This window comes from Amblyomma maculatum, chromosome 3 (genome assembly GCF_055883805.1).
Source record: "Amblyomma maculatum isolate TAMU_Amacu chromosome 3, ASM5588380v1, whole genome shotgun sequence".
Lineage (NCBI taxonomy): Eukaryota > Metazoa > Arthropoda > Arachnida > Ixodida > Ixodidae > Amblyomma > Amblyomma maculatum.
The window spans coordinates 114,614,851-114,627,997 of NC_139346.1; the positions used below are offsets into that span (position 1 = coordinate 114,614,851).

The following is a 13,147-nucleotide window of genomic DNA, read 5'->3' on the forward strand; positions in this document are numbered from 1 at the left end:
TCGCCCTTTCCTGCGGACAACTTCGCGTTTCAGCGCTTAATCGTGCACGGCAAACGGACGCTTATCACGAAATAAACCGAGAAAGTGGCAGGGCAGGGATAAAAACCTACCCTATCAAACATTCGCCGAGAAAGTTCGCGTGCTCGTGACCACGTTGCAAGTGAGACACAAATCACGCGAGTTAAATGTGCTACCTCTTGCCGTTGGAGCAACGTTCTTGTGAATGCACTGTGAGTGCTACGCTGATTCTACAGGGAGTACGTTGTCAAAAGCTCTGTCCGTGCTTTGAAATATTCACACCCGGCCCGTGGGCTTAGAGGCACGATTGCGATCACGTACCCCTACACCGCGTTGAAGTTGGAATAGAAACGGGAAATACAAAGGAAAGATCGATGTATTGTAGATGTTACGGCAAACAAGACACGAGCTATGCAAGGAATAGCCCTCTCCCTGCGCAGCTGTGTCTGTGCTGTCATACTATAATAGCCAGATGCTGGCAAGCACTGATATAAAAATCCACGAAAAGCAATAGCATGTGCGCACTCTACAGCGCTCCTTACCTTACTATGGGCACCTCACACTCTCTAAGGCGACCTGACGTCACTTCAGAAATGTCCCTTACTAAGGAATCCTAAGTTAATGCCTTCTTGGTGCTTCCCTGAGTTTGGGCAGCCAGGATGTTACATTCATGCTTCCTAACCTCGCTCCTGTACCTGACTGCGTGCTTCTCCGCACGGCCGTGCACGCGGTAGGCTTGATGCCTTTGTCAAGCATACCATGCAAATAACACTCTGTCACACCACTCTGTCACACATTGAATGCGAATTTTATTAAGCCTTCCCGTGAAGAAGGCCTGATCAAGAGGAAAAATGATAGATGGATGAAATTACAAACAACCAGCATTAGTATGCAAGATCTGAATTTGCATATCCTGCATGCAAATGTATTATTGTGATCACTTCTTCAGCAGCATGCTCCGGAAGTCCGCATTGCTGAGACCTTTGCTGCCCTCAGCGGGTGTTTCTGAGACTTCCATCGGTTGCTCCTTCTGTTGCTGCTGCTCTGGTTTCTTGACAGCAACTGTGCGCTGCTGCACAGCTCGAGGCATCAATGACACCTGTGTGCGGCCGCGACCCCTCCTGCATAAAAAAGAAAATAGAAATAGAAGCAAGCCATTTCACATTTCGTTCTTTTCTTTTCCCAACAACAATACGGTCTCACAAGGTCCTATGAAAACATTTGATGCTACTGCATTCACCACATTAGTGTTTAAAACCCAGTAGCCTCACACCCAGAAACACCTTAAGAAAAGGTTGGGCAACCTGTTCTGACATTGCAAAGCAATGAGCTTTTTCTGCCTGCACAACTACAAAGGCCTTCAATATAATGGGGTAGGTTTGGTAAGGTAACAGGAAGCTCTAACATGCCATAATAACAACCTCTTTACCAGGGTGAAACGTGTTTCCAGTGATAGACCGTGCTTCTCACACATACGCAGCCTTGCACACTAATGGCGATTTCCACTGGTCGATCGGAGCTGAGCGCCCGAGCCGACCTAAAGCGCTACAGAGCGAATCAGCCTTGGTCGACCAGCGGAACGTGTAGAGCGCGCGGCGGAAGTAAAGCTGAGCCGGTTTCGAAAGTTGTAGTCGCATCCCAGCGCCAAAATGTTTGCGGTTAATAAATAGCCAGGAGTGCGGCCCTCAACAACTTGCTTTCTCATTTCTTAACGCTGCAGACGTTTTTCGATAGACGCACTTCGACATACTTGCGCAAAAAACGGTGATGCCCAGTGCCCTCTGCCGATGTCACTGAAACGGTCAACAACAGCCAAAAGAATCCAGCAGCATCCGGAAGTGACCGCGTCAGCCATAGAGTTCCTCACACTAACTAGAGGGAAAGCTGAGGGCGCTGCACTTCAGCCACCATGGGCGCGCTAAGAATCATGGGCCGGTGTGCTACTTGTTGCGGGACAGTCGGTGTTTCTCGGGTACGTGGAGTGGCGTTACTGCGATGTTTCTTTTTCGTCATCATCATCATTTGAAGGCGCGTACATAGACTGCGAAAGCCATAGTAGCGAAGGCGCAAAAGCACACGTCGCCAATAAATGGTTTCTGTTTCCCGAAATTCCACTAAAAACTTCCTTAAGTGATGGCGCAACGATAAATATTTTCATAACATTTTTTTTATTTCAAAGTTTGCCTATTAAGTGCGAAATATTGGTATTTGTGCTGCTCAAAACTAAGCCAATAGGAGAAAGAGCCATCGCTTATATTGGATAAATATCACACTGACATGCTGTTTCTCTCTCTCTTTACAATTTATAGTCACAATATTCAATCTTAGGGCATTATTTATGGTAGAACAACGTTTATCTTTGCATTAGTTTTGGCCAAAAGTTGCAGTTCTGCACTCGGTAGCTCACCGGCCCATGATGCTTTGAGCGCCCATGGTGGCTGAACTGGCCGTCTGGAAACTCCATGTAAACGCCCATAGACGGCAGCACAGCTTTCCCTCTAGGTAAGAGTAAGAAACTCTATGGCGTCAGCGACTAGGACTTCCGGCGAGAGCCAACTTCAGTCGGCAGATCGAGCTGGAGCGTCCCGAGCTGCCCCAAACGACCAGCGGAATACGCGCAACCTATCTTGGTCGACCAGTGGAATTCGAGATCGTCGTCCCGGAGCAAGAAAACGTGCTCCGTAGCGACCAGTGGATATCGCCACAAGGTTAAGTAACCTGTATCACTTCTACCATGAAGTTGCTTTGTTTACTAACTTAGATATCAACGTGGCTACACAGATGATCACAAAAATAGTTTTTTCTTTTAAACATAACTTTGCGTACTACCAAAGAAAACAACCATAAAAATACAGCCCACAAATTATGAAATGACATTTCAAGCAGAGACATGTCCTGAACAGGCTCAGACACAGAGGCTGTGGCAGTGCATTAACCCAATGTACTGTATTATTGTTGTCACAATCACTTTGGTTGTTTTTAGTGATGTAATCGCTGTCGGTGTGCTCATTTTGTTTGCAGAAGCTAACTGGTGGAAATGCACAATTCTGGGCAGCACTTCTTTCCATGAGTTGTTCATGGAATAAGTCTGACATGATATTAAATTGTTCTCCAAAACTGACACCTTGTTTGTTCCCATGGTGTAGCACCCCTGCTGTTAGCACACCAAAGAACCCAAAGTAGATTATTCAATAAGGAGCAATAAAAGTCCTCCCTAGGGGTGTGAAGTGGAGCTGAAAGACTCTTTGATTGCAATTAGGCACCAATGGCTAGGTATATAAGCTTTGATGGAAACCAAGAAGGCAACCATTCCCTTCACAGAGCTTGCTGCAGGCCTGCAAGAGAGTGCAGTAGAATGCCCTTAAGGGATTCCAATGGACAAAATGTATGTGATTTTTCCCTAATTTTTTTGTCGTGCATATAACAAGTAAAGAGCAAAGCAGTAAGGGCCAGCGTCAAACAGGCTGGGTGTAGGGGGCAAGGAATGAATGGAAGAAATGATCACTCACAGGCCCGTTTCCTTAGGACCACCGCCCAGAGAGGCCACCTGTGATGACAGTGGGTAGCGCGTCTCCCCCGCCGCCTCTGTGCCATCCCCCTTCCCCTGGTATTGTGGGCGGCCACTCCTGGCTGGAGGGTTGCTGATGGCCACCTGCAGTGCCTGCTTGCCCAGTGTCATGCCGTCCGTCTGCACCAGGGCCACTGTGGCGGCGGTCTGCACAAAGGGCGGAAGCACAGCACCTCAAAACCAAAGCGAGAGTTACTGCTCTCCTGAGAACAGTGGCTATCTCACTGCCCATGAGACATACAGGTGAGCTACATCTGAGGATGTTCCAGTCTTGGCCAATGAAAGGAGACATCTTGAAGGGCCCCTGAGATGCTACTTTCAGTAAACTTATATAATGTAAGCTTTGCATGGACCCGATAATTTACAAATAATTTTTAAAAAGTACTTCTTGCGACCACTCATAAGCGATTTGGGCAACACATCCCCGCGCGCAAAATTCCCCCCTGATGTTAGCTGTTAGCTGGGCAGCTGGCGCGCCCGCTCATTGGACGCTCCCAAGTTATGTGGGCAGGCCGGAGCATGGTGGGGTGCCATCGCGACTTGTTTTATTCATTCTTTCTTGCACGATAGCGTGGGCCGAGTTGAGGGGGGAGAGGAGGAGCAGGATTTTCGATCGCCTATACGTTTGGTGCCAATGAAAAAGAGCTGAAATTTTTTATGCTGCGGAGAGGATTGATGGGTTAATGATTGCTCGTGCGCATTTTATAATTTAAGTAAATAGCTTTTCATGGGCCCTTTAAAGGACTATAGACACCTAATTTTTGGGTTCGTGTTTTAACCTTTGTAATAATGCCTAAGACATTACTGCACACGGATCACCATGTCATACTCATCTATGACTGCTGAATAATTTACAATCAAATTTCTTTTCTCACCTGTCTCGGTATTGGTCTCAAGAGCCGAGCAATGGGTGTGACATCAAATTCAAGTCTTGGTAACGTGAGGGAAGAAAAAACAGCAATATGATCATTCCTGTGCCCTTTCATTTTGCTACAATGAAAAACCCAGCCTAACTCAAGAACAGGAATCACAACAAGTGAAGAATCAGCGTTTATATTGCTGCCTTTTATGCCGCATTTCAAGTCTTGATTGTGACGTCACAGTCATCTCTCGGCTGCCGAAACCGAAACTGGCGAGAAAAGAAAATTCAATTATAAAATATTTAGCGGTCGTAGGCAAAAACTGCGTGCAGGATGACATATGCATCATTACACATCGTCAATAAAAAGAAAAATGCCACCAAAATTTGGTGTCGATATTCCGCTTTCAGGATGTAACTTAATTCGCTGTATTTCCCAATGTAAGGGGTTGTCAGCAGTATGCAGGCAGCAAAAGTATTATTGGCGCGCACAAGCACTAAGCTTGTGCAGCCGAGCACAGTGACTGTGGTGCGCCAACAACGAGCAGTTTTAATTAAAGGCACACCAAAGGCAACTCTGTCCAATTTTCGGTATTGTAATAATTTTTCCCCAGGCTCTTTCCGGCCATGCTGTCTGTGTAGTGTCAAAACAATTTTACCAGTCAATCTCGACCCAGTCTCGAGAATCCAAGCGAACAAATAAAGAAACTGTCAAAACACTGCAGTTTTCTTACAAGAACAGCTGGTGGCAGTGACACCCTTATTTTTTTTCTAACCTTTACACCCTTATAAGTGCTCTATTTGCAGCGAAAGTACCATCTTGGTCATTAAATGGCGTAATAAATCAATACAATTTGCCACTTGGATTTTTGCCTTCGGCAAATCTGCTCAACTGGTACATCTGAGTAGTCACAGTGCTCTGGAGGTTGTGTCACATGCAGCTTTGATGTGCCTGGGCAGGAAATTTCTACCAAGTTACGAAAGTTACCGAGAAGTCTGTGTGGTTTGCCACCACCAGCCATCCTTCCTTTGCTTCACTGTGATGTGCCATCAACGAGCATGCTCAGGAATCGACGATTACACCCAAACTTGGACATATCATACGTAGATGTATTGAATTATTAATGAAAACATTAGTAGGCTATGTTGGCACTGGAAGTCTTCACAAAATATGTAGCTGGAAATTGGTCCCCTCGTGACGTCATCACCAAGGGACGTCATCAGCGACCGGATGAGAGTTGTAAGTCACGGTATAAAGAAGCACTGTATCATCAACAAGTCTTAAGTCATTCATTAGTGAGGTGACATGACAGTGTTGAGTCACGAGACAAAAGGTGCTGAGTCATGCCACGTTGGTAAGTAGATGTAGAAAGGCATCGACTAGGAGCTACCAATGTCTCGCGCTAACGCTAATGCTTTTGCATTCTCCCAATGTAGTTTCTGCACTGATCTCTTAAAGTTTTTTTGATATGCCAAACGCACCCTTGAAAACCCTGTGTACATAGGAAGTACAGAAAAGTCACACAGTGTATCGAACTCCAATTTTGTGAGCCGTTCCATATACTGAATTACGCATCGCGTTTCTTCAAGCAGAAATTCTCCTGAAGAGCTCTTTGGGCACTTTATGCGAGCCGAGCTGGGTCAACTGCACGATCTCTGGTACCGCCAGCACTCTAAGAAACAGTGTAATGAAGTGAATGAGGGATTGGCTTGAGGGTGGCCTTCAGTTTCTTGCAATCAATGTCCATACCACATTACCATCATGCAGTAAAGCCAGCATAACTAAAGCTAGCAAAAACCGAGTGTACCGTCTTTGTCAGAGGTAGAAAGCCCAGGGATTTGTTTCTAAGCTATGTAGACAGACTCCTGCAGTATTCTTGGAAGCCTACCTGTTTGAGGCAGCAGAACTAAATAAACACACCTTCAGGGGATTTACAATCCAGGCGATGCATTACAAGCCATACACTGTGGCTCGCAAACAAAACCCTTGGCTCCAAGCTTTTGACAAAGACTGTACATTCGTTTTAACGAGAAATTATTCTGTTTACATAGTGTACTGATACCTCTATTTACAGCGTACTGGTAACAGGATTAGATATCTTAAGATAGGCATTGTACAGTTCCAAAGCATTGAAAACAGAGGCTTAAATGAGAAGAAGGTTAGACCTAGTAACAGCTAGTAAGTGGTGCTCTCCCACAATGCCGGTGGATGGACGATCACTGCAAAAAGAGCGCTGCAATCATGGCTACAACACATTTTCACTTTTAGGTGACAGATACGAATATACTGAATCAGAGTAAAATCTTGTTGACTCAACCCCCGTTAATTTGGAAATTAGGATAATTTGAACCAGAAGCGCTATCCTGGCTGATGCCTGCATAATTCTATGGCGTCAGACAGTATGGTAATTCAGGTGTGAGCTAAATCGCACCACTCAACTAGGATGGGAGGTCACCTGGAGGTATGACCCACAAAGCCAAAGATCAATAGAATAGTGGTACCCACATGTAAGGCATGCATGCTATAGCAAGTGCGATGACGATCGGAGGTCCCCCATTGCTGAAACACAGCCCAGCGCTATAGTTAGCTTTGTTTTTATTATATTCACCCCATTCTGTTGCTGCTGCTACCGGGTGCGCAAAAGGCCAGTTGCACAGTTTGTTCTCCTGGTTTTCATATGAGATGCCATCACGTCCTTCTGGCTTAGTTGCAATGCCTGCTCAAATTCCCTTCTGCAGCCGCTGCTTCCTCTATTCTTTGACTTGCTGACACAGTGCATGACATAGTCCGTGCACTAAAGTATCCTCATTAGGGCAATATGGCCGTTTGTGAAGCTATCGTGCTGCAATGCAAAAATGGATGCAGAGGCACTTGTTATAAATTCTGGAACAGTTCCTCGACATTCTCAACAGAGTGGGCAAAGCATTTGACGAAACCACAAAACATAGCTGTTGTCGCTTGGTCTTCAACTCACAGCTACTATAATCCAGGCATTCATATACAAAATTACCGTGATGCAAAGTTTTCAGCAGTTTTCTTTTTCTTATGATCATTCCACAATGCAAATTTGGGGATTGCATATTTATTCAAACCTAAGTTGATAGTTTCTTCAAGAACACAAGGTACAAAACTCGTACAAGTTGGTTTAAATACGAGGATTTATAAATATAATTTATAAATCATGATGAAACCTCAACGAAACTGGAAAAAAAGGCATGCAAGTGGCGCCCCTATGGAAACGCATCAGCAGACAGTGGTGTAGCTGTAACTGGCGTAACCATAATCGGTGATAGCACTTGAGAGGATAACTGTGACTTCACGCAGCATGAACTCCACGGGTAATGGAACTTCGTTTTGCCATGTGACCTCATCGCCTGAGCATTGTATGTGGTAGGTGCCCGGAAGTCCGCAAGAAGCGGACTTGAGGTTTTTGGCAAATAAATGTTTCGCTGCAGTTGTTCTCATCTTCTCATTCAGTCACCTCATATGAAGGGGAAGTTTCTTTTCCTCCGGCCTTCAACTTTTTGGCGTCGGCATAGAATCAAGGTCGGCCCTAGATAAGAGTAATTACAGTGATTTGGACATTTTTGCCGGCCTCGTGAAGATTTTAATGCTACAAGTACTTTACTATAATACGCACTGAGTTAAATAATCTAGATTTGACCGCATGAAAATGAAATCAAAACTCCCGACAGGGACATTACACATGAGGTGTTTGACATGATAGACATGGCAAGGCAATCTGTGAGCTCGCAACACGAATAAGAGGCAGAGAAATCTCTATAGGAATGGAAATATGTAACACCATTGTTGACAATGAAGGATGTGCAGAAGCAGCACGTCAGTTTCCCCTGCAAGCCAAGGTTCTTCAAGTCAGCAGGTGACAAAATAGTTTTGAGCCTTGTTTGTGAGCTAGGAGACGAATTTCGACATAGGAAATCTTCAAAGTAACAAAGTAAAGCACAGATTTTTAGCAACTTTGCTACATCGAGGATGTTTAACTGTAGACAGAAAGGAGTGGGCAGCTATCGGCAGGAGCCTGAATCAGAAAACCCTTTCACTCGTTAGCTGTCAACCCTGCCAAATGCAAGTCAGTGCGTACATTTCCTCATCTAGCCCTGAGGGCAAATGAACTATGTCCCCTGCTCACACCCAGAGTCACACAAACAAAGGATGTCCAAAGCCCGAGTGTCGCTCTCACCTCATTGGCGTACTCCACGTAAGCAATTCCTTTAGAGTGGCCATTGCGGTATGTGACCAGCCGCACACCTTTGAGGTCACCATACTGCAACGAAAAAAGGACGAATGAATGTCAAACCTGCCCTATCTGCACTTAGTGTTCAGAGCTTAGCAAAATCATTGAACATGTCCTAATGTTTGCGTGTTCGCAAAATGGCCGTACCCTCTCGGTCTTGCTGGGTGAGTACACTGGCTTTCAAGACCGTATCCAGTCAAACCGACATCTCGGAGGCAACACGCTAACACCACAGCGGTTGTTTTTGGTCCTTACAACCATGTTCAAGCAGGCTTAAACCTCCGCCATTTTTTTTTCTGTAACAAGTGCCGTCACTGACATATTAGTACCACAGGCTAACCACTTTTGGTCAGCTAGTTAATATTCAGAACAATTTTGCAGTGGGATATTATAACACAAGATGCTGATGAGTTTTCACCACCCAAGGCTCATACTCGTTTGCTTTGCGTTCACTGCACACCTGTACGTTACTACGCATTTGCTTCAGCATAGAACGTAGGTAAAAAAAAATCACGAGGGACTTTAGCGACTAAAGTAGTGAAAGGCGAAAGCCGCTTGCGTTCCGCAGCCTTGGCGCACTTCGTATCAGGAGAGATTGCAGTGCGAGCCATCTTACACGGCCGGTGTCCCACAGGCGACCGAGGCAAATGGCGCACTGCTACCGCAACCCCACAGGCGGGCGGTCTTTGCATTGTTCTCTAATCATCCATCATGTGCTGTCATTGAGCTGTCAAGTGGTGACGAGTTTCAAGAATGTTCCAAGCATTATCTTCACAATGTCTAGAAACGTCGAAGTTAAGATCATTAATTAGTCATTAACTACCCTCATTAATTAGTCATTGCCTGGATATTGCTCACGACTGATATTTGCCCATAACCCGCACATACCCCAGTAGTGCCCTGTGATTGGTCGAGACCTCTGTGGTGTCACCCTCACCTCAACCAATCAGAGCCGCCGCAAAAATGTGACTTTTGCCAACGCCAACAATGAGCCATTAAAGGCTTTCGCCTTAATACAATAAGGTTGTTCATTACAACTAAGCCACCTTCTTGCAGTGTCATGACCCCCCCCCCTTCTCCCCCCGAGATAGTAGTTACCTTTAGTGGGAAAGTATCATGTGCCACATAACTATACTTGAACAGTAGTCAATAATGCAGCGACAAATTCTTCTAACAGGAGGCTCTCCAGCCAATGGCGTTGACTGAGCCTCATATGACACTATGAGTAGCCTCTTTGTAGCTTTATTCACGGGCAATATTTTGTGGCACTACACAGAAGGCCAGGCAAGAGAGGGAAGGTGTCCTTGTCTCACGAAGAATGAGCTACAGCCCTGTCAAGTGACTCCACACCATCCCACCAACTCCCCCTTCACCCCACCACACCCCTACTCCTAACAATACATGCCACGGCGTGGTGGCAATGACATGTGTCCTCCCTTTTCCAGCCTAGCTTTCGCTAGAGTCACAGAAAGCTGTCCAAGAGTATAGGAGGTATTCAAGTGACGTCACGGGGGCCATTTTGTGGTGCAGGGCACAGCTTCAGCAATGCAAGCTGGAGCAGGAGATGATAAGGAGATTAGATATGCCTGCAGCCTTTCGCCCTCCTACATGCACCAAAAAATGGCCGCCACTGTGACGTAGGTGCATACTCCCTACAACTGGTAGCATGGAAATAAAGAGTGCGGCAGATGAAAGGAGATCCACCACGACATATAATTGGATTAACTGTCACGTCACCAAAATTGGTCGATTCCAATGGCTGAAGGGCCTCTTTCGAAGGGCACTTGCCTTGTATCTGAGAACAGAAAATATTCAGCGCCCTTTTCCTGATAGATTGTGTGGCTCAGGCCCACAGTCTGCCCAAAGAGAATGCCGTAAAGTGAGGGTGTGCCACTTGCGGCTGTGCAATCCAATGCGGTCCAGACAGGCATAAAGATGTGCATAAAATGAGGGCCAGCAAAAATCTGCACCGCGAGGTTTGGCAACTGCTAATGCACTGTGCTTGCCAGCCAAGGAGCAGTCACGTCTCTTGATATAGTCACCACATGAAGGTTTAAACGGCTATTTTGGGCCCCCTTGAGTTTCACATCTGAACTTCATACCATCACGTGTGCTTGTGGGCAACGTGCCGAAGGCAGCAAAGTCACTGAATACCAAGGAGGCTTGTGAAGGTTGTCGCTGTTCGTTGCCTCCATACGTGATGCAAGCAGCGTAGTGTGAAGTGTTAGAATGTGCAGAAAACTGCCAATCCTCTCTCCTGAGTATGTGGCAGTTAGAAGGTGGCATAAGTTTATCCTTGTTTATCTGAATTTCATTTTTTTTCATCAAAAGGTTTTTAATTATTTACAACATGTTGTATTAAATATGGCCTAACTCGAACAGAGTGCTACCAACAGGCAAACTGAAAATAACGGTTACCAGTGGTGCTGTGGGTTAAAAGAGATTCAAAGAAATGTGGGTTTTCAGTAAACAATGCAGGCTTACGCCCACAGACAAAAGCATGTAACAAACGAGTGAGCCTGCACCAATTATGTCACTACCAAACCAACAGATTAGCGTATATAAAAAAAAAGTGACGCCAGCAATGTGTGGGTGAACTAGGGAAGTTTGAAAAAAAAGTGAGGAAAGGAGTGTAGAATGATGGTAAGGCAAAAACAACATTACGTAAGTCCACTGCACTGAAACCATGCCCAGCCGTGGAAGTGGCACTTAAGAGCGCCAGGCTAATCCATACTTGCCAGGTTCACAGAAAAGGCATTAAGGAGATCTCATCGGACAGGGGAGGGGGGGGGGGGGGAGGAGTTACAAGGCATTTATATTGAATGAGATGTTTTTATTTGGTTCAAAAGAGCGGCAATTGGGTGGTTTTTATTTGAAAACCACTGACGTGCCACATCACTGCTCACTGTTGGGGAACCTTCGATGTGGCAGAGGCTGCCCTTTTCAGAAATTCCTTTGAGTACTGCCGAGAGTAAGTGTTCTCCCCTGCGACATGCAGCCAAAAGGATGTGACTGAGGGTTGTGTCGGACATGGATGATCTGTACTGGGTGCGATTTTTTTTTTTACAATATTGAACTGCCTCTCACATTCAGCATTGCTGTGTGGTATACAGAGGATTTCAAGCATTATTGCTGAGATACGGCTAAATTTCTTTTGCCCATCTGCGCCTTTCAGCTGGGAGATGGCGCTCCACTGCCTGTCAGCACGTTCCTCTTGCAACACATATTGGGGAATGTCAAATGCCTGAAGTTTGACAAATTCCATTTCCAGAGAATTCAAAGCTTGGTCTTTCGACTCTTGCTGCTTTAGTGGCAGTAAGACCGGAAACCGCTCCACAAGGAAAAGCACATTCTGAAAGGACATAGTGTCGATGGATTTCAGATCTGAGACTCTGGAATTAATTACTGCATTGTCAGCCAAAGGGAATTTGAGGCGAATATAATCGCAGGCAGCAATCATGTACTTCCAAACAGCTTCACAAAATTGTTCTTGCTCACTTAGCTTGAGTTTCTGAACAATGCGTTTGGCTTCCAGTCTCACCACAATGTCTTCATCATCCTTCTGTCCATCTTTGCTATGGTAATCAACTGTAAGTAGGTCCTTGTGTTCCTTTAGAAGGCGTGGCTGCACAAACCTTGAAAGGAGGTCTTCAAGAAGCCCAAAAAGTAAAGATTGCAATGCGCGTATTTGAAGAGCTTGAAACTGCAGCCGAGAGTTCAATGCCTCAAAGACAGGAATGGTGCTACTATTCAAAAACTTTGTTGAGGTCCGAGCTCAAAAAATTTAAACAGCCTCTCTTCACGTGTTATGCATGGTGGCCTACTCTGGTCCACCATATCAGTGGCATTAGCCTTTTTCACTGCCACTGGTGCAGCACCTGCTGCCTTCTTTCTCTTAAATTTGCACGGCATGTGTTCCAGTTCTGTACTTTGCGCCGACACCACTGGAGTCTGGAATTTGGTAGTACGACAGAAATTGCGTACTTGTGGCTTCTTTTTTCACCTCATGAAGAAAAAAACTCAACAGAGGTCCCCACTGACTCATTAACCTTTCCAGGCATTTCCCAAGCGACAGCCATCGGATTGGCGCATGCTTCAGAATTTATCGGTACTCAACGTTATGCATTTCTTGGAAATGCTTAAAAACAGCTTGGAAAAAAGTGCAAAAAGAAATTGCACTTTTTTCCAAATAAAAAAAATATCTACGAGGACTTCATCCACCTTCGCTGTGAGACAACACGCCGCTTTTTCTGCTGCATTGTTGATTAAATGGCACGGACAGCCAATTATAATAACGTTTTCATGGGCTTCAGTCAGCGCTGCCGCTACGCCATTTTTCTCTCCCAGCATGACGTTAGCATTGAGCCAAAATCTATGCAGTTAGACAATGGTATGTCCAAGGAATTCAGAGTATCTATCAGCAATCTGGCGATATTGCACCCAGTT

At 45.5% G+C, this 13,147-nt stretch overlaps 1 protein-coding gene across 1 annotated transcript in view; it reads right to left on the reverse strand.

Moving 5' to 3' along the window:
* Positions 1–796: 796 nt before the first annotated feature.
* LOC146195751 (spliceosome associated factor 3, U4/U6 recycling protein-like) overlaps positions 797–13,147 on the reverse strand; it is a 64,781-nt gene continuing 52,430 nt past the window's right edge. The window contains exons 21-23 of the mRNA XM_084597900.1: positions 8,648–8,731; positions 3,528–3,733; positions 797–1,139 (exon numbers count right to left, since the gene is read on the reverse strand). Coding sequence (XP_084454026.1) covers positions 956–1,139; positions 3,528–3,733; positions 8,648–8,731 — 474 coding nt within the window. The 3' untranslated portion in view covers positions 797–955. The remainder of the gene's footprint in view (positions 1,140–3,527; positions 3,734–8,647; positions 8,732–13,147) is intronic.